Genomic DNA, 21976 nt, shown 5'->3' on the forward strand with positions numbered 1-21976 from the left:
CCATATAAACTACACTTTTAAATGTTTGATAAATGCTTTTTATACAATATTAAGGGGGGGATGCAAGTAAAACACGCGGTTACTATCGTGTATAACTTAACGATTCACTATATAAACTTTTTATCTAAGTAATCATATGTGATTCATAAACTACTACATGAGTATTCTCGTATGAAATATATATTTTCAATAACACCTTGTCTTGTGGAAATAAAACGTGTTTATATATATATATATATATATATATATATATATATATATATATATACAAATCAAATGCTCCATTTATATATATATATATATATATATATATATATATATATATATATATATATATACAAATCAAATGCTCCATTTTTACGTTAGCTATATGTGATCAGTCAAGTCACTTTACGTGTTATACTTTACATAATGAGTGAGCATTATACTAGGGTTTACTATACAAACGAAACACACACTTTGAAAAACTATAATAGGTATAGCTTACGAGAAAATCAGGAACATTTACACACTAGAAACACTATATCAAAGAGATATTTTCTTACACAAGAATAAATGGACATTTTTCATACGTAAATCTGTTTTATACTAAGTTTTGTGAGACATTTCACGTACTTTCGAGTATGCATTTTAAGTCTTGTATTATATACCATAATCCCTTGTAGGGGGAGCGTGATACTTTTGTATAGATCTATACGGGATTGACAATCCCGCACCTAAGTTGTTAGCTACAACTAGGCCGACAGGCCTAGGGTGACAAACGTCATAACTTTCCAACGCTTGAAGAACGTTGATATAGGTATCCTGGTCAAATAGTATGGTTATAAGACTCACATGGAGTATTAAAAACACATTGATTTACGGGGTTTTTCAAATGCCTTAACGATTTACACATAAAACTACTGTTTTAGGCATGAATAGCACTATTGCAATTACAGTTTTGGAATAATCAAACTACCATCTACTATAGTAGAAAATATGGGATTTTCTTGGAACATTTAACATGAACAAACCATTTTCATTCTTTTTCATATAAACATTGTCACTAAATACTTATGAACTCACCAGCTTAAATGCTGACCTACTCTTTCAAAACCACTTGTATTTCTCAGGGATTCAGTAATACAGGTAAACTGGGACTTTTGAAGAAGGGACGTTGTGGCGTTAGTTTAATTTCATTTTAAGCATCATATTGTAATTTTCTTTTGAAACAAGTACCTTTAAACAATGTAAACTTTTAAATTATATATGTGATGGTTGTATTGCTTTCTTTACTATGTATTCAATTGTTTCGATACTACATGAAGTCATCCGCCCTCGAACGATTCCGCCGTTCTGGTTTGGGGGTGTGACACTTACGCCCGACATACGCTTTGTACGCCCAACGTAAGGGCCATATATGCAAACTTTAAAGCATAAAGGACTGAAAAGTAAAATTACCTGATAACAGGTGTTACAAGTTTGTTCCGATGACATAGAAAGAGACTTCATTTGGAACTTCAAATTTTATACCTTTTTTTTTTCAAAAATATACCTTTTCAACCATTATAAATACCAACAACAATCTATTTTTATAACACACAACAACCGTTATTTTTTTCACTCAAACACTCTCCTTATTTTGTGGAAAATATAGCTTCTTGCAATTTCCCACTAACCCAAAAACTCCAAAAAAGAAACAAGAAAAATACCCATAACACAATCACTTCAAACCATTTATCACCTACCTTCTTCCAACATCAAATTGATCGCCCTATTTATTCACCTCATAGTTACCATTATCTCGATGCATACTATACTTTATATACTATTCAATCACAACCCCAATTCTAATCTCAATCTCAATCTCAACCCCAATTCTAATTTCAATCTCAAGTGTAATCCCAACGAGAAAAAGAATTCAACCCATTTGTCAATCAACCCGACTCTCAATTCCAATCTCAAACCCAAAACCAAATCCAAACTCACTCTCAACCCAAAACCGAAGCATGAAGAGATCCAACCTCAACCAGAACTCAAGAAAAAAAGAAACACACTTTATTAGGATTTGACAAGGGATTGGCTCATGCGTGCATGGGTAGATGTTTTAGAAGGTTAGTCGGGAACAACCAATATACACCAACTTGATTATTTTTTTATATAAATTAATTTTAGTTTATCAAAAGTTAGGAAAAACCAAGGTTCTAAATACCGTAAGGCGTGACTTGGCGGCAATGTCAAGCCTCAAGCTTTTCCGAGTCTTGGCGAGTCACGACGTTTGTAAGACGTGAGTTAAGGCGGCAATTTTCTATATAATTAATATTTTTATTTGTATTTTCAACTATTATTTATTTTTATACACATATATGGGTTAAGACGGCATTTTGGTAAAGCTTGGCAGCAAGTGCAAGCCTTGAAGTCGTGGCGTGCCATGCGTAGAACCTTGGGAAAAACCCATATGCGCCAACTTGGTTATTTTTTATATAAATTAATTTTAGTTTAAAAATAGAATTGCAAAATTGGCAAGAAAAACACCCCCTCTAAATGTCAAAATCTTTCAAACCGTAAACCCTAAAACTGATTCCTCCCTTCAACCCAAGAAAACCATCGCAGGGCATAATTTCAAACGCAATAAGCTTCAAATTCAAGAACAAAGTTCGGGTTTTCTGTATAACTAAAAGGATCATCAAGGTCAGGCAGTCAAGAAATCGATCACGGATAAACAGGAGTTCGAAACTGCAGCGTCGAGGTTAGCCAAATTTTCCCTTTTCGTGATAAACCATCGAGATTTTCATGTACAACTAAAGAGCATCAATGTTAGCCAATTTGTTTCTAATTAAAACCTTAAAAAATCTCGAAATTGGTTCTATACAACCACAGAGCATCAGTTCTATACAGCTACATAGCTCGAATTTGGGGCGCAATATTTTTCCGATAAACAATCTCGAAAAATCTGTACATTTAAACCAAAGTTCCAGTTTCAATAATTTGCTACTTACAAAAATCTGTACAGATACATTAATTCTACACTTCCTCTATTCTGTATCAGATTTTTTTAAGTGCATTTGCAATTATATATGTTGTGTATCTTGATACGATTTTAAAGTGAGTGTACAACTTAATACACAATTGACTATGTGGGAACAAATAAGGCCTATTAATCATTCATTTTTGTGTTAGTAACAGATACTTCCTAAGGGAAAGAGATGACTTGGTGTCCTCATTGTGCAAAAAACAGTGAGACACATCGTGATTATACCACAGGAAGCGTGTAAGTCTTTTTGACACATATTTCTCTTCACTTTCTTTCCATAACTTACACTACAAGGTTTATGCTATAAATCGCCATTTTCATTTCACTCAATGCCCTCATTCTGTTGTTTTACTTTCAGATGTTGTGTTGATTGTGGGAAAGTAGTATCTCAAGATCTATACACAGAAGATGTCACTTTTGTTAAAGATGCAGGAGGAGGGGTAAGTTTTGTGACCTAATTTACAGAAACTTTATACAATTTAACAATTTTAGTATCATGACAATGACTTTTATATATAATTTCAGGCTCATCTTGCAGGAAACCTTGTCAAAATGGGAAGTGCTTGTTCAGAGTCACACAGAAGAACCTTGGAGAAAGGTAAACTACACTATGATTCTATATTGTGTCATAATCCATCCATATTCCATAACAAATTGCAACAATTTTTTTCATTTATTTCAGGGAATGTGATAATATATGAGCTGATAGACAAATATGGGATTAGCAATGTCACACATGCCACCAAATATTATGAGGTTTTTGCTTCAAATTTCAATATATTTCTCACTTGAATCTTTGATATAGATTATTTTTGAGAATTGTGACTTTTGATTACTTTATAAATTGTAGATAGCTGTTGAACGTGGTTTTACAAGAGGGCGTAGAACAAATCAAGTTGCAGCTGCTTGCCTTTATGTTGCCTGTAGGTCAGTGGTTTTTACTTTTTACTTTTTATAATCTTTAAAGCCTAGTTTTTTTTACAAAATGTTAAAATTGCAATGGTTGTTATTATGTTTGATAATAAACAGGGAAAAAGAGAAACCATTTCTGCTTATTGAATTTTCCAGTGAATTGGGTGTTAGTGTGTAAGAGATCATATCATCTTCCTTTCAACTATTTAACATCTGTTAAATCTTATTTCAAATTAATCTGAAGTTGTTGTAAATTATAATTTATCATTTCTTTTTTTTAGGTATGAATTGGGAACTGTTTATTTACTACTTTGCAAGCTATTAAGCCTCCAAGATCATCCTTTTGTTCAAAAACCAGTTGACCCTAGTCTTTTTATGCATAGATACACAAGTGGTAAGACTTAATTCTCATATATTTATCTCAAAAAAATTCCAAAACTTTTATGTTCATGTTTGTAAATTGTAATTATATTATAGGACTAATTAAAGGAGATGGAAGTAAGCAAGTTTTGAACACTGCATTACACCTTGCAGTTAGCATGAAAAGAGACTGGATTCAGGTTTGTTTGTTTATTCTTTTTACCTTTTCTAAAACTTTATTGAATACTATTATTATTTTTATATTTTGTATATTATTATACAGACAGGGAGAAAACCTAGTGGGATATGTGCAGCAGCTATATACGTGTCTTCTGTGTTACATGGCCATAATTTTTCAAGAGCAGATGTTGTACGTATGACTTATATCCAAAACTATGTCAATAGTAAACTTGCATATACAATTAATTACTTTTTTATTTTTTGAGTAAATTACACGAATGGTCCCTATGGTTTTGGGTAATTTGTACGTTTGGTCCCTAACTTATTTTTTTTAACTCGGAAGATCCCTACAGTTTGTTTTTGTTGCGCGTTTGGTCCTTGTCTTACCTAAAAGGTCTATTTTGCCCTTGATTTTTTAAACAAAGTGGGGTATGTAAGGTAAGGAAAGGTGAGTTGGAAGTGGGGTTGGGGTTGGGGTGTGTTTATTTAAATAAAATTAAAAAATCAAGGGAAAAATAGTCTTTTTAGGTAAGACACGGACCAAACGCGCAATAAAAACAAACTGTAGGGACCTTCCGAGTTAAAAAATAGTCATTTCTTTATATACTTGTATTATTTTTCAGGTTAAAACTGTACATATATGTGAAGCAACATTGCAAAAGAGATTGATTGAGTTTGAAAATACAGAAGCTGGGAGTTTATCTGTGAGTTTTCTTGTATCTTCATAATTTGTCATCTTGTAATTTTTTAACTTTTTTTTTTTTTTTTAAAGATTGATGAGTTTACTAATAAAGCAAAGGAGTATGAGAAGGAAATGCAATCATGCAAACAGAGTTCTAATGAGTTAAAGATGCCTGAATTGAATGAAGTTGTTTGTCAACATAAAAGCAATGCAGTTCAATCAGGTTTTGGGCTTTGTAAAGATTGTTATTTGGAGTTTTGTGGTGGACTTTATGGTTCAGAGCCTCCAGCTTTTCAAAGGGCAGAATTGGAAAGATTAGCAAATCAATCTGTGGATGAAAATGATAAAGGCTCTTTAACAGAGCCCCAATGTGCTTGTGAGTTAGTTGTATTTCTGTTTCTTCTTTTTGTTTTCATTTCTGTTTTTGATGATGAGGATGAGGATGAGGATGAGGAGGGCGTTTATGTCTTTTTACACAGACGAGAAAGTTTTTAAATTTCCTTGCTGATGTGTTTCTTTGAGTTAATGATATCAGCTCCCAGCCTTGGAAAAGTGGAGAATGTTGGAGACACTCAAGAGACTTCTGAAAGCCAAAAAGACGATCCTGCCCCTGCTGCTTCTGTTGATGAAACAGATACCCTTTCTGATATTGATGATTCTGAGGTGGCTTGGCTTTTTAAGATTTTTAACATTCAGTATCCTCAATCTAAACCATTTTTTATTTCTTATTTTTACCTGATTTTACATGAAATTTTGCAAGTGTGGTCCATATTTTGAAATTTGAAATCTTCTGAAATTTGTCCTTAAGTTCCATTTCTGTTGTGGATATAGTCCTTGACCTTTGTAAAAAGACTATGTTGCCCTTGTCTAATATCCTTTATATTTTTTATTCACCCCACCAAAAATTATGATTGTGTAATAAAAAAAGGGTTTTATGAAGAAAAGTCCTATTATTTTGGGAAATTTTTTTATGAAGTCCTAAAATTTTTTTGAACAGAAAAGTCCTGATTATTAAACATTTTGCATAAATGAACTAAAAAGTCCTTATTTTTATTTTTATTTTTTTAACAGGAAATGACAGATTATGTGATTTTCCAAAATAATGGGACTTTTCTGTTCAAATTTCTTTTTTAGGACATTATCAAAATTTTGGGTTTTATGCAGAAAAGTCCCATTATTTTGGGAATATTCTCGATAAGGTCCTAAAAAAAATTTTGAACAGAAAAGTCTCATTATTTTGGGAAAATCACATAATCTGTCATTTCCTTTTAAAACTAAAAAAAAGGACTTTTTCGTTTAGGGAAATTGTCAGAAAAATCCCAATATTTTCGGAAAAGTTTCACTCTAGTCCTAATTTTTTTTTGAACATAAAAGTCCCGATTATTTCATTTTTCTGCATATTGTGTAATAAAAAAAGTTAAAAAAGTCATTTTACCTGGAAGAAACCGGAAATATTTAAAAAAAAACGGACCATACTTGCGATTTTGTGTAAAGCACAGGGACTAATCTTGTAATTTAACCATTTTTGTATGGTGTAGGTGAGCTGCTACCTTAACAATGAGGAAGAAAGCCGGTTTAAGAAGATAATATGGGAACAGATGAACAAAGAGTACATGCAGGTGAAATTCAAAATCAAAACCAATTAATTAAATAATCATATTAAAAATTAAAAAAATAATAATATTAATAATAATGCTTTTTTTTTTTTTTTTTTTTTTTTTTTTTGAAGGAGCAAGCTGCTAAAGAAGCTGCAGCTGCAGCTGCACGTAAGCTTTATACAGGAACTTCAGAGGAAATTCGGGAAGCTCAGGCACTTGCTGCTGCTGCAGCTGAAGCTGTTGCTAGCAAAAGAGAGGTAACTTTTTTTTTTTTTTTAATAAATGGTATTTTTCTAGTAATATTCATGAATTATTGTTTTATATGAAACCAGAAAGACAAAAAAAGACGAGCATTGGAAGCTAAGAATGCTAAGCCTGCCCAATCCGCTGCAGAAGCTGCTAGTCAACTTTTCACCAAGAAGGTTTGTTGTTTTTATATTGATATGTATGAGGGTAATTTTGGAAATAGCAAATAATACTTACATTTCTTTTTACGTATAAATATTGTTGCAGAAGCTAAGTTCAAAAATCAATTATGATGCAATGAACAGTCTCTTTGATGATGAGGTAATCTATTTATTGCTTCTAATTGAAAGTGGCTCATGTTAGCATTTCTCCCTATGTAAAAACTAAAATGAGTTTTTTGTGAAAGTTAGAACATGCATATCACTTAGGCTATGTTTGGCGTACTAGCTGAAAAACTAGCTGTTAGCTGATAAAAAATAACGTTTGGTAAAAATAGCTGAAATATATAAAATTACATAAAAGGACATGTAAGAGTATGTATTTCTATAATTAATTAAGGGGTGTATTTGGAAAATTTTTAAAAAGCTCCTAAAAAAAGCTGGTCTAAGTAGCTTTTCGAAAGGCTAGCTTATAAGCTATTTTTTTGGCTTACCAAACACGACAATATAAAAAAGCTCGAAAAATAAGCTAGCTTATCAGATAGCTATGGCGCGCCAAACACAGCCTTAAGTTAGGTCTTAGTGGCCGTTTGACATTCTTACCTCTTACTGGGTTAAGTCAGATTCAGACTGTTTGATATATGCATCTGTCTAGGTCTTAATGAGGACTTGACTTAATCAAATATCAACAACTATCAAAGATTGTTTTTCTTTTATTTTTTATTTTTTTTATATATAAAAAATTTTGATGTGTTGTTGCAGCCGAGTCCGAAAAAGAACCGTGTTGAGGATGATGATAATGGGAAGGGGGAAGAATTAGGAAAGGGAGATGATGGGGAGGGAGAAGAAGATAATAATGATGAATGGAACTATGAACAAGAAATGAGTGGTTATGAGTATGATTATGATGCCAATGAATATGATGAAGAGTATTGAACTATTGATGAAAACATCATATACTCGAGATATACAAGGTTTTTTTTTTTTTTTTTTTTTTTTTTTTTTTTTTTTTTTTTAAATTATATTTTTTTATAGTCAACATTAACATTGTGTAGAGGCATTTTTGAGGTGTAAATTACGACCATTTTATGGTTTTAGGCTCCGTTTGATAGTTGCTAACTGAAAAAGTGCTGACCGAGAAATGTCAGTTTGAGTAAGAAATTCTGACTGAATAAGAAATCATATTATTTGATTGTACATTTGACTGAACGTACTAACCGATGAAAAATGACAATTTTACCCTTTGTTTTATTTGCAACTTAACATTCATTTGTTCATAACAAAAAAGAAAAATATATATACAACATCCTAACATCAAACGATACAAATTCATCTTTTCTACATAAATAAAAACCGTAAGTACAAAAATAATAGTAGAAACTTCATTTAGCAACGATTTATCACCAACAATCACACGTGTATATGAAAGAAAATTGCAATTCAAAGTGCTAAATGAATGGCTTGAGCTCATCAGGTTGGCACAAAATATAATTTCCATTACCAAAACATCTAACCAGAAGTCACCTCAATTAACTTCTTTGATCCTAAAGAATCTGGTGAAACTTGTTTATTACTTCTATCAGACCTCCTTAAAGGACTTAGCCCCATCTGTTCTTCAACTTTATCTTGTTTCTTCTTGATTGGAGAAGAGCTTGGTGTTGTGTGGTTCTCAATTCGTTCATACCTACGAGCATTAGATGAAGGACTTGCTGTTGCTTGTTTCTTTGATGGTGTTTCTCTGGCCTTCTTAAACCAGATGCATCAGCTGATCCTGAGAGTGAAGCAGAAGATGCATCTTTCTTCTTTGACTTGGTATTTCCATATTCCTTTGCCATTGTGGCATCTACAGATGCACAGATCCATCAACACGATTATAAACAACAAATACAAGCAAAATCCAGTACATGAGTTGCACGAGCAAACATGAAGCTACACATCATAGTAGAAGTATAATCGGTAACCTTTCTCTATGCTTCTAACTATTAGTCTATTAAGAATCCAGTGAGTTTGTAACAAAATGGTGTGATATTCATCGATTAAAATCCCCAAGATTATATGCAGAATTATAGACAATGCACAACCTAAAAATACAGTACATCAAACATCACCAGGAACAGAAATTAGAACCCATATACATGTTCAACAGATAAATTAGAAATCAGAACCTATTCTCAATCAACTATTATGCATAAATTAGAGAAATCAAAAAAAATCCGAAATCAAAAAGGAACAGAAAAAAAAAAAAAAAACGAACAGAAAAGTCAGAAATAAAAAAAGGAACATAAATCAAATCGAAACCCATACCTGATGAAAAAAGGTAGTTGATGGAGATCGTTGATGCTTGGCTATGGAAGCGATGCAAGAAGGAGAAGAATGAGGATGGAGGAGCGCTGGAAAAGAACGGAAGAGAAAGGGTATAGACCGAAAGCGTATTTTTCTTTCTCAGTCAGCTATATTTTTTCTTTTATACGAATCAGATCTTCCCAACCCAGTCAGATGGCTAAATTTGGATTACCAAGCACATTTTACTGACCGAGTCAGCCAAAAACGTCTGACCTCACTCGGTCAGATGTTTATCAAACACGCCTTTAGTTTTTCAATTCGCATAATGTTTTTGAAAAGGATGAAATTTGTTTGGAATCGGAGGTTTTGGTGGGGGTATGAAATTGAACAACAAAAATTGAATACGTTCTTAGATTTTTACTAATTGTAATAATAAAAGCTATTTTGACGGATATTTAATTTAATAATTATAAATAAAAAGATGTTAGTTAAAAATAGAAAGGCGTTTTGTAAGTGAGATAATTTTGAAAAAATATTGTTATTGTACACAACTACAAATAGATGATTCGACAATAGAAAAACTAAGGGTGCGTTTGGTTGTGGAAAATAGTTTTTATTTTCTAAGAAAATGTTTTTAGAAAATAGAGTTTTCATTTTCAATTTTCAATGAAGGTTTTAGAAAACGCGTTTGGTTGAAACCGGGAGAGTTTTCATTTTCCATCTTAGAAATTTGGAAAACTGAAAATTTTCATTTTCTTGTAAAATTTTGAAAAACATAAAGAACCAAACACGTTTTCAAAATTTTCGTTTTTCTTGGAAAATTTTCCTAGAAAACTGGAAAATTTTCTACAACCAAACGCACCCTAATTCGTTACAAACCGGTGTAGATGGTATTACATAAGGTATTACTTGTATACAAACAAATATAAGCTTTAAGATTTTTAGTACTAGCGAAGATTAAGAACAAACCTTATGGATGTCGTTGTTTAATACATTAAGGGATAATGACTTGAGAGGGTAATGAATTCTTAATTTTGTTTACATTTAATCATTTTTTTTATTTACTTCTGAATTATTTGAAAGTGTTCACATTTTACCCTTCTGACCGGTTTACAACCGGTCATAAAAGTAAAATGTGAACAATTTCAATTCAAATAACTCAGAAGTAAATCACACACAGAAAAAAATTAAGTGACTAAATATAAACTAGTTGAAAATTTGTTATATTATCAAGTTATTATCCCTTTTTGTAATCATCCCTTACTTTATTTTGCTTTGTGTTGTGTCTGTAAGGATCACATAAGCATGTTGTAGTTCATTATTTTAATCGTAGTCAATGAGATAAACTTTTAACTAGAGTTTTTTTATTCACGTATAAATGAAACGCTAACCCACAAAAAAGACATAATTAGTAGAGTTTCACAGAGAAATAAAATACACATATACGAGCAATAACACGAGAAATAGATCGAAAATCAAAGGAACATGGTGAGAAGGTACATATAAAACCAATATACAAATAAAAAAGGTAGATACAAATAATAACTAGAAAGAAAAGTATCAACAAAACAAGTTGAAAGTAAAAATAATGAAAACTAGGCAAAATGCACAAACAATGTAAAGACAACTATCACCTAGACTACTCATGTACTATTCTACAACTTTGATCTTATGCATCCACACTCTCTAATCAAAACTTGTGTCCCCGTGAAGAGAAAAATTTCATTCAAATTAACATTGCATTATCTTTATATTCACGCTTCTTTATCATCGCACGATCTACAACGATCGTTTTCACCCTTGGAGTGAAAACCGTTGCCTATGTCCTAAGTATATGTCTAAAACCACCACAAACTTTGTTTCTTCAATTTCTATGATTAAAGTCGTTTCTATTGTATTTTTAAGTGTTGTTTCAAGTAACTTACACAATAAATGTATATCACATGATTACTACAACATCCTTACTTTTGTGACCTTCATATTCAGCTTGTGCTCAGGATAATGACTTGAAAGAGTAGCAAACTTTCAATTTTGTTCTCATAAAGGTAAATATGAATAATTTCAAATAATATAGAGGTAAATCAAGCACGAAAAAAAAAAATCAGCGACTAAATGTAAATAAAATTGACGTTATTATCTCATATATATATTTTTTTTGAAACGGCAAATCTAACATATTCCTACTCCTAAACTACACCTTAAATCCACCTATGTCCACGACGGGACTTGAACCCTCAACCTCAAGGAAGGAGGGCAACACCGGGTACCGCTGAGCAAGAAGCCCATTGGTTATTATCTCATATATTAAAAGATATAGTTGTATCATCTTGTCTTTATTAGGAAAGGATTTGTGAGAAAATAACTTAATTCTAAAACAATTGTCTTTCTTAAAACGCGGTTTTTATATAAAATATGAATTTGATATATAATGAAAAGGATGGGAGTACATAGATTCGACCTATCAAGAGGTTGTTTATTTACGTTCACCACAAATAAGATTTCAAGAAACCCTTCCTCAAAATTCTACCCAAATCATTTCTACACCTTTTTATTAACATTTCTTTGTAATTTTCTTGTTGTTTTCCTCTAATTCTGTATAAATTTTGAATAAAAGTAGCAAGAATCTGGGTACATTCTTGAATTTGTCTCTCATCCTCTGTTTTCTCTCCAACCCTAAACAAATTCTTGATGGTGAGAGAAGAAGAGAGATTGAGACAAATATTTTCATTAATAGAAGAAAAAGGTATATGTTTTTGGTTTCATGTTCTTCTAAAGGACATCAAATCACACATGCCCTTTTTGTAAGTTCTTGTTGCTTTATTTAATTTTATATTGTAGATCTATGATTGTTTTGATACACATTTCTCTTGTTAATAATGGGGTTTGCAATGTCGTTTCTTAATTTATGATGCTAAATACTCCTTTTATTATGTGTGAAAATTTTCAGGCTTTGATGGATGAAAATCTCTGTTTTTTCAATCGAAAGATTGGGTGAGAATTGAGATCCAGGTTTTGTTTACATTTATGAAATTGATTGAGATATATTGCTTTGGTTTATGCTGAATTGATCAAAGTTAGAAGTCACCATGCATTTTATCTATATGAGATAACATGTAGTGGTTATGATCGGTTTGATACTAAACATAACAAAACCGATTATTAAAGGGTTGTATATATGTTACTCATAAGAATTAAAACATCCTAATTCCATTTCTTTCTATTTAAGCATTGTATTTTCAATTTTTTTTTCATCATGACATTGTACTTCAAAATTTCTACCGAATTTTCTCAAACATTTTTAGTCATAAATTTGTACATATTTTCTCTCATTTATCTTTTACTTCCATTTCCTAAGGGTGCCGGAATTTTCCCAAATATTTTTTAATCATTGTATCATTTATCCATACAACAAGAAAAAAAAACTTGGCCTTAATGAAGAAGACTATGGTAGTTTGCTTTGTAGTTGAATATGCTTAACATGAACAAGATTTTGGCATTCACAAAATTAGCCTAAATCCCATTAAATCGAATCGTAGGTATGCAATCTAGACCTTCAGAAGAGCTTCTTGATAAAGACCAAGGACCTAGTGACAATGGTATCAAGACAAATTTGCATAAGAACAAACATGGTGCTCTAAGCCCACCTCCCAAGATTTCAGATATCGATGCCTTTAGGGAAACAAGGTCTAAGGCAAAGCGATTCTCAACTCCACAACCTGAAAGAGTAGAAAGCAAACAAGATTATAAAGGGAAACCATTAGTTCGTAGAAGCACAATGCTTGACTTGAGGTCTCCTTTGATTTGTAATCCATCTCTCAAACGCTTCAATTCATCGAAGCTTTATGGCAAAAGAATAAGGAAAAGGGTACCCTCGTGGTCGAAGTTATTTGAATGTGTTGGAGGAAGAGTTACTTCCTTGGAGATAGATGATAGTTTTTTGGTTGATCTTTCACAACTTTTTCTAAGGTTTAGATTTGCTCATGGGGCCCATAGTCAAATTTATCGTGGAGTTTACAAGGAGGATGAGGTTGCAGTTAAAATTATTAAAGTGCGAGATGAAGATGAAAATAAAAAACTAGGAATTCGATTAGAGAATCAATTTGTTCGCGAAGTCGCTCTTTTATCTCGTCTCCACCACCAAAATGTCGTTAAGGTATATAAAGTCCAACTTTTTGAATGTTTTCATATTCGGTTTCACTTCTTTTATACGAAATATACAACTACATTTCATATTCAAAACCAAACATACAATAATTTTACTAGAAACGTGTTTGCCAATTGGAACGTAGTTGCATAATTCATATGAATTAGTAAAAGAGTGAAATGTTGTTGCATAAACCAGTAAAATAGTGAAACATTGTTGCATAAATCGGTTAAAAGGTAAAATATTGTTGCATGAATTTTAAAAAGGTGAAATATTGTTGCGTAAGTTGGTAACAACATATATATTGTTGTAGAACCTAAGTAAAAAATGAGATTATTGCATGAATCTAAGGAAAAAGTGAAACATTGTTTCATAAAAGTGTAAAAATAAGTTAAACATTATCACATATATAGATATGCAATCAAAAGGAGTCACTCATGAGATAATTGATTCTCATGAGTTACAATGTTGCATATTTTATTCCTAGCTAGAATGCAAGCCCGGTCCAAACGTATATGGGGCCCGGGGCAAAAAGAAAAAAAATGCCCCTTATAAACAAATATAATAAATATTAAAAAAATATAATTAATTCTTCACTATAAACATGTTCAATTAGCAATAACAAACAAACCAAATTGTTTATCTTTTGATCTAGTTTGAGTATATGAACCAACTTTAGGCCCTAAAATCATTTAGGTAATATTTTATATATATATATATATATATATATATATATATATATATATATATATATATATATATATATATATATATATATATATATATATATATATATATATATATATATATATATATATTACATAGCCCATAAATTTTGGGCCCCCAGAGGAGACGTGGGCCCTGGGCGGTCGCCCGGGTTGCCCTCCGTCTGGACCGACCCTGCTAGAATGAGTTTTATCTGAAAAACCACTTTGTTGTATAAATTGGGAATAAGAAAGTGAAACGTGGTTGCATGCATACATGCACGCTTGATCCTACCATACGGAACAAACCGAATTGAACAACAAATTTTATGGAACTACGAGAACATGGCAAAAACACGTGGATTTTGAAGTTTCCATGCTTTCTCATGCATTTGCTATGTTCCATAAATTAATAAGGATCAAATATTCTTGAATCTATTCTACATCAAATTTTACATTTTGCCCACCATTGAGTGGCTATTATTCAGTTCGAATCATGTTGTTTCCTTTTGGTGATGATAGTTTGTAGCCGCATGTAAAAAACCACCGGTTTTCTTTATTATCACCGAGTATCTTTCAAAGGGTTCCTTGAGGGGATACTTGCATAATCTCCAGGACAAAACCATAAAAGACAAAGAGATTCTTTCTTTCGAAAAGATTATCAAGATGGCTTTAGACATTGCTCGTGGAATGGAGTATGTTCATTCACAAGGGATTATTCATAGGGATTTGAAGCCTGAAAACATACTCCTCACACAAGATTTTCAATTGAAAATTGCCGATTTTGGGATAGGTTGTGAGGAGGGGCATTGTGAAGTGGTAGTGGATGATCCAGGAACTTATCGTTGGATGGCTCCTGAGATGATTAAAAAGAAGCCGTATAATCGAAAGGTAGATGTGTATGGATTTGGACTCATTTTATGGGAGATGGTGGCTGGGGCTCTACCTTATAAAGACATGACCCCGATTCAAGCGGCATTTGCTGTCGTGCATAAGGTATCCTTTACATTGTGGTAATTATGTTCTAAATTTACTTGAGCATAATATGTTCTTGATGTTGAAATTTGAAAACACAAAATAATTCATATTAAGGGGGAGTTTGGAGGTGCGATTTCAATCGCAGTTAAGAAAATGTCTTTGAGTTTTGGATGAAATACTAAAAGCATAATACATTTTCATAATTTTATTATTTTAGTCACTTAACGGTTTTCCATAATAATCATACTGTTATATTTTTTTCGACAAGGTTAGCCGATTTTTAACAATGTCAAATATAGAAATACACAATGTAATTTCAAAATTTTATAAATTTAGTAATTGAACTAATTTTTTGTATGATTATTAGAATAATAGTTGAGTGAAATGATTTTTTGTATTTTGGGAAATATTGATTTATTACAAAGTGAAAAGAATATATTTAGGGGTGTTTGAGAGTGCTTTTTAATCTCATGATTTTGAGAAAAGTTAATTTTTTGGAAAAGAAGTTAAAAAATGTTTGGATTAGTTTTTACGTTGGAAAAACCTAAAATAGTTAACCTTGTTATATAACATAATATGGGAAAAGCTAAAATAGTTATGGTGGGAAATTTTAAAATATGCTTGAATTAGCTTTTATAGTACTGGAAAAACTAAAATAGTTAAACGGTTAAATTCATAAAATGTAACATAACAAGTATATCAAGAGTTTGTTTTTGTACGAATGGTCCTTACGTGATACTTTATAAGTGATGGTTTTGTTCCTAAATAGTACTCATAAAAAGCAGAATTGTAATTGTTTTTTTGTGAAATACTCAAAATATTTATTATAGTTTCTTTAAAGTACTATATCTGTTTAAACACATGTCCAAACACCCCTACTTTTGAATCAACAAGAGTGTATGTTTGAAGTTTAAAAACATCGGAAACACATTAGATGGAAGGGAGGCTCATGCAGTATAGATTTAGGCAAGATACATAAAAGATTTGTGTTTAACATTGTTTGATTTAGCCCTTTAATAATTCTTTTTAGAAATAAAACCATTATACTTCTTTTTATCCTTATCAATAACATTCTTCCGGTTACTTGGTTTTTGTATGAGAACAAAATAAAGAAAATAAGAAAAACACACGTACACACATCACTTATTAATTTATCCATTGAACTATTAATTTTTTTAATCGATTCAATCATGAAATATCATTATAAGAATCATCCAAAATCATCGGTTCAATGACTATATCAATAAAACGGTGAAAATAAGTTATGCTTTTAAAACTGGATATTTAGGAAACATTGTTTTTTGGATGGTAAAGATAAGTATTATTACAGAAAATAATTAACCGGTTAAATCGAAAAAATGGTGAAAAAATCCAGCATTTTCCCTATAAATTATGTTATCTTGAAATCTTTTTTGGGATTAATGCAGAAATTACGACCATCTATTCCGACCACCTGTCCTCTGGCATTGAGAACTTTAATCGAACTATGTTGGTCTTCGAATCCACAAAATAGGCCCAACTTTTCCTTGGTCGTGAAGATTTTACAAGAGTTTGAAATTTCACTCACTCGTGATGGAAACATGGATGGTTTACAATGCCCAAATAGTTCAGATCAAAGAAAGAGTCATCCAGATCAAAGAAAGAGTCATCCTCAATTGATGCAAAATCATGATTCTTATCATCGACATATGAACTCACCCATTCCTAAACCAAGGTTCTCATGAAGCTTCTCGTTTCTTCGTCTTTTTATTTGGAGAAGCGAGCAATATGTTTTTACATTTTTATTAGGTTATTATTTTGCACAGTAAGATGCTGATAGGACTAATTTATCTTGAATAGAGGTTATTCAAGTATCAAAGTGTATATGGCCGCCCCTATCGTTGCCCACCGCCGCCACCACCACCACCACCGCCAATATATGAGTATTGCTCTAATTCTAGTTGTGGAAATGTATATTGGTCTTTATTATGTTTGAAATGTTGATTTGGTATGCCATTTGTTGCATGTCTAAAGTTGGTTCTTCTTGTTGATCCTTGGTGTTAGCGGATCTTTATATTGTATTTATATTATTAGTGTAGCCCATATTATGTTGTATAATTGGCCAAAGGCCCGTCTGATGTATTTTGTTATAAATATGTTTTAATGAAAGACAATACGTTTTCATGGGAAATTATTGGATTAACATGGTATCAACCTAAACCCTAGTTGATCTATCTATTGAAGTCTCCTGTTTCTTTTCCCTCTCGTCGTCGTGCTTTTGGCATGCCTTCATATTCTCTTTAATAATGTCAGGCGATTTATCTAAACCTTCTTTTACAATCAACATTAAGAATTATGTTCCTCTAGTTCTGTACCTTAATCGTATGAATTATGTAACTACCCATAGAATAAGAATCCCCTATATATAAGGATAAATACAAATAACACAACTACATAATATGTAGATAAAATAGGAATGTATATTCAACAATCCTAATTAAATACCAAAGGGCTTCTAGCCTAGCGGTATCCGGTGTTGCCTTCCCTCCTTGAGGTCGAGGGTTCAAGTCCCGTGAGGGACTTAGGTGGAGAATTAGGAGTAGTGTAGGAGTAGATTAGATTTGCCGTTCCAAAGAAAACAATCCTAATTAAATATATATGTGACAACCCGTAATCTCCTTTAATAAAATCTAATCTACAAGTATGTTTATTTGATATATATATATATATATATATATATATATATATATATATATATATATATATATATATATACAAATACATGTGGAAAATCATGGTGAAGTAAGGTACTAAAGGCTAAACACTTAACATAAAATCACACTTGATTAAGTCTAACTTACACCAGTTCAAAGTTAAGGGGGCTACTTGAGTTAATTCAAAGTTTAATTCATCAAAACAACTCCTAAATAGAGTTTACGACCAATAATACACTCCTAAGGAGTGTTTATGGACAAAAGCCACTCTACATTGGAGTTCATAGCCCAAAGTCAAAGGAACATTGAGTTCACGGTCTAAAAGTAATCCAAGGAAGGGTTTACGACATAGTCAAAATGAAAGCATGTGTTCACGACCAAGCTCAACCGTGAATATCCCCTTAATGGGTTGAAATACCATTTCAAGTCCATTAATGGACCGTAAACACCCATGGCCCAATGCCAATTCAACCGTAAACACCCCTTATATATGTGTTTACAATCTGAATCAATTCACTTCTCATTTTTCAACCGTGAACCACCCCAAAACACTCTCAATCTTAAAGTGTGAACAGTTCATTTTTCTCTCAATCTTCAAGTGTTTACGCCCCTATTCCTTTAAAACTTCATAATTTCCATCAAGAACATTCAAAGTCATCTTCAAATCTTCAAATGGCCTTTAAATCTTCATAAATTCATATGATCTGACCGTGAACTCATTCCCTCCAACCGTAAACCCTTATTTTCATCCAAAACTCCAATTTCCACAATTCCAAACATTTCCAATTAATTTCCAAATTAATTGTAAGTATTCCCTATAATTAAATTATTATTAACACATTCGCTCGTACAACAACAACTCGAGGATCATCTCTACCGCTTCGCTACCCCAAACTCAAACGTACATATAAGGTGAGTTCATACCCCTACAATTTAAACGCTTTTAATATATATATATATATATATATATATATATATATATATATATATATATATATATATATATATATATATATATATATATATATATATATATATATATTGGGGGGGGGGGGGGGGGGGGGGGAGGGGGAGAATACAAGTAAAATACAAGGACTGTTGTGTTCACACAAATATTTTTAGATATTTTAAAAACCTTTGCAATTGTTACAAATTGAGCCTTCGCTACACTTCCTAAAAATATTTTATATATTTAAACCATTTTGTAATATGTCAAGCATAAGGGTAATTACTTATACAATTAAACTGAGAATGTTTTTATTTCACTACGAAACGTATTTTTAAACTATAGTCGGTATAGTTGGGATTCATTGCACTATTTTACTAAGTACAATACACTAAACAAGGACTTACAATCAAAAACTATAATAGGTATAGTTTGGGAAGCGCTACTCTATTTCACTACTACAAGGATACACTACTAAAATGATTATTTAAGTATAATTATTTTACACTACAAGGTAATACATACAGTTTCAATTACAAGAGAACACTATAACACTACACGTAAACTAGTTAATACAGGGTTGTGAGGCACTACTTCGGGTACCCACCAAGGTACATGTTCAAGTCCTATAAATTATAACCAGAGTATCCCGTACAGATAGCGTGAGGTTTGTGTATAGATCTATATGAGACTGACAATCCCACACCCAAACTGCTAGCTACAGTTAGACAGGCATGCCTGTGGGTGACAAATTTCATATTACAAACGCCTAAAGAACGTCGTAGAGGCCACTAGGTCATATTAACATGGTTATATGAAACTCACAACGGTATAACTAAAACATTTGCTTACGGGATTAACACTACTTCAATGATTTTATTTTCATTAATAAAATTATGGTACACTACTTTACTCTACAATTGGTAAATACCCAGTTTTCATACTAAGGTTTTATACAGACATTATTACAGTACACTACTTTCACTACAACTGGTGGTATCCAGGAATACATACAAGGATTTTGCATACAAATACATATACAATACGCTATTTTCTAAGACAAAGTATCCTAATACAGTATATAAATACAAGAAACATACATGACAACACTACTTTTACTATAGAAATATTAGATTTTCTTGAGAAACATACTAGTATATTCAAAGTACAAAGACAAGTTTTCCAGCATTACAACATACTTATGAACTCACCAACTTAAATGTTGATACACTTTCAAAATCACTTGTATTCTCAGGGAACCGATAAGACAGGTACACCAACATGATTTTGAGAAGACGGAGCTTTCTAGTCATGTCTTTATACTTTTGTTATGCATTTTGATGTCATACAAACTATGTATTGAACATATGTAAATACTCCACTTTATCAATGTAGTTGTTGTGTTTGCTTTGATTATTATTATACAATTGTTGTGATACTATACATGACGTCCTCCGCCTCCGAACGTTTCCGTTGTTCCGATTTGGGGGTGTGATAGATTGGTATCAGAGCATTGTTTATAGTGAACTAAGTATATCAAAACTTACATGGTATACAACTATAAACACTAAGGGGCCGAAGCGCTCTGAACTAAAAGTATACTTTTAAAATCTAAGTATTTTATAAGAAGTATACAAACACTACATATATACCCGAAGCAGTATCACAAGAAGAACAAAACAAAAGTATTTAGATGTTGGACGCTACGGTCAAACCTGGGTAGTTATGTAATCATATCTGCAATAAATATAGCCTGATCAACTACATTTATTTGAGATACGACCAACATGTGTTTGGGAGTGATAGTGGTGTTGCAGCAACTCTAAAACTTTCCCAATTCCATACTAAAGGGAACAATAGAACAAAACATACAAACTAAAATGCTATAGGAGTATTTTATAGCACTACGATACTAGAGCCAAACACATTGTACATATTTCATTCCAAGTGTTGCTATAAATCTCATTGCGATTGTTTACTTGTATTAAGTAGACTTTCACTGTAAATCGCTTGATAGAACACTATAACTATCAGGATAAGATATACATTGTTCAGTATCACCTGATTCCTGACCACTATAGAGGACTAATCTTCGTTTTTCTCTTAAATTATTCTAGAGAAAGATGCCTCCTATCACAACCAACAAACTAGGGTTATATTTTTCTATCCTTGTACAAGATAATTTCTTAGTGCAACCTTGTAACCCTACCTTTGTGACTTAAATCAAACTTCAACACTATACAAGCTACACATCCAAGAATCGTAATTCAAGTCGAAAATTCTTCGTGTAACCCAAGAACTTAAACCGATAAGCAAAGATTACTCAACTTTGGGCCTTGGTCCAAGTTTTCTCTCCCTAAATCCCCTACTTAGGCCAAGCCTTCCTTATTGGGCCCTATTGGGCCGATAACCTCTCATTGGGCCCTAATGGGCCGAAAAGTTTTAGTAAACATTATTTTGAACCAAAAACTCCTAGTAAGCCTTTCATTGGGCCGGAAATCCCTAATGGGCCAATAAAATATCAACTACACTTAAATCCAAGCCCAATATTCCTTTCTTTCTTTCCCTCTCCTATTCTCGACCCTATTTAAAAAAAAGAAAAAAAGATGAAATATGGCAATGGTTAATGAAGTGACACCTCACTAATGCATGTAGGTAATCCATGCAATTTACCCATCAAACATCTAGGCCATTAAGGGACTTACCTTGTAACAACCCAAAATACAACCCGATTTTTTTTGTTTAAATAGTACTAAAGTTACCAATCATTCATAATATATAATGAAACCGTACGTCAAAAATCCCAAAAAGTTATAATAGATGTGTCATAACAAAAGAACTGTATCAACATATCATAGTATCTGAAATAAACTCCCAGGATAAAAGCTGAAGTTGTAGTGTGTGCAATGCCATCATCCAGAGCTCTTCCCTTTGCTTGCGGAAGTACCTGAAACCAAAACTGAAACTGTAAGCACAAAGCTTAGTGAGCTCTCCCAAACTACCACATACCATACAATAACATGTAAAGCACATATTGGGCCCTACCCACTGCATCAGACCGAAGTCCGGAAACTAACTA

General features: G+C 32.1%; 2 protein-coding genes across 4 annotated transcripts; both read left to right on the top strand.

Annotated features, from left to right (window-relative positions):
- Positions 1-2495: 2495 nt before the first annotated feature.
- LOC111905529 (transcription factor IIIB 60 kDa subunit) lies at positions 2496-8346 on the top strand. 3 transcript variants are annotated; one of them, XM_023901215.3, is made up of 18 exons: positions 2496-2728; positions 3160-3250; positions 3372-3453; positions 3539-3611; positions 3696-3769; positions 3864-3940; positions 4043-4099; positions 4207-4319; positions 4403-4485; positions 4569-4655; positions 5089-5169; positions 5238-5523; positions 5683-5810; positions 6686-6766; positions 6877-7002; positions 7078-7167; positions 7259-7312; positions 7912-8346. In XM_023901215.3, exons 2-18 carry the CDS (start codon positions 3186-3188, stop codon positions 8083-8085), a joined length of 1731 nt encoding a protein of 576 aa, XP_023756983.1. In that variant the 5' UTR covers positions 2496-2728; positions 3160-3185; the 3' UTR covers positions 8086-8346. The 3 variants fall into 3 exon arrangements, with proteins under 3 accessions (XP_023756983.1, XP_023756982.1, XP_023756984.1); XM_023901214.3 differs by having other exon boundaries at positions 3166-3250; XM_023901216.3 differs by lacking the exon at positions 2496-2728 and having other exon boundaries at positions 3194-3250; positions 3552-3611.
- Positions 8347-12070: 3724 nt separating this feature from the next.
- LOC111905534 (serine/threonine/tyrosine-protein kinase HT1) lies at positions 12071-17145 on the top strand. Its single transcript, XM_052768049.1, has 5 exons — positions 12071-12233; positions 12380-12423; positions 12969-13585; positions 14803-15276; positions 16686-17145. The coding sequence occupies exons 2-5, from the start codon at positions 12390-12392 to the stop codon at positions 16980-16982; spliced, it is 1422 nt and encodes a 473-aa protein (XP_052624009.1). The 5' UTR covers positions 12071-12233; positions 12380-12389; the 3' UTR covers positions 16983-17145.
- Positions 17146-21976: the final 4831 nt, after the last annotated feature.

This window comes from Lactuca sativa, chromosome 1 (genome assembly GCF_002870075.4).
Source record: "Lactuca sativa cultivar Salinas chromosome 1, Lsat_Salinas_v11, whole genome shotgun sequence".
Taxonomy (NCBI): domain Eukaryota; kingdom Viridiplantae; phylum Streptophyta; class Magnoliopsida; order Asterales; family Asteraceae; genus Lactuca; species Lactuca sativa.

Coding starts and splice junctions, on each gene's coding strand:
- LOC111905529 (XM_023901215.3), top strand. CDS start 3,186: ATGACTTGGTGTCCTCATTGTGCAAAAAACAGTGAGACACATCGTGAT. Junction 4,486..4,568: donor TGAAAAGAGACTGGATTCAG/GTTTGTTTGTTT, acceptor ATTATTATACAG/ACAGGGAGAAAACCTAGTGG. Junction 7,168..7,258: donor GTCAACTTTTCACCAAGAAG/GTTTGTTGTTTT, acceptor ATATTGTTGCAG/AAGCTAAGTTCAAAAATCAA.
- LOC111905534 (XM_052768049.1), top strand. CDS start 12,390: ATGAAAATCTCTGTTTTTTCAATCGAAAGATTGG. Junction 12,424..12,968: donor TTTTTCAATCGAAAGATTGG/GTGAGAATTGAG, acceptor ATCGAATCGTAG/GTATGCAATCTAGACCTTCA. Junction 13,586..14,802: donor ACCACCAAAATGTCGTTAAG/GTATATAAAGTC, acceptor TGGTGATGATAG/TTTGTAGCCGCATGTAAAAA.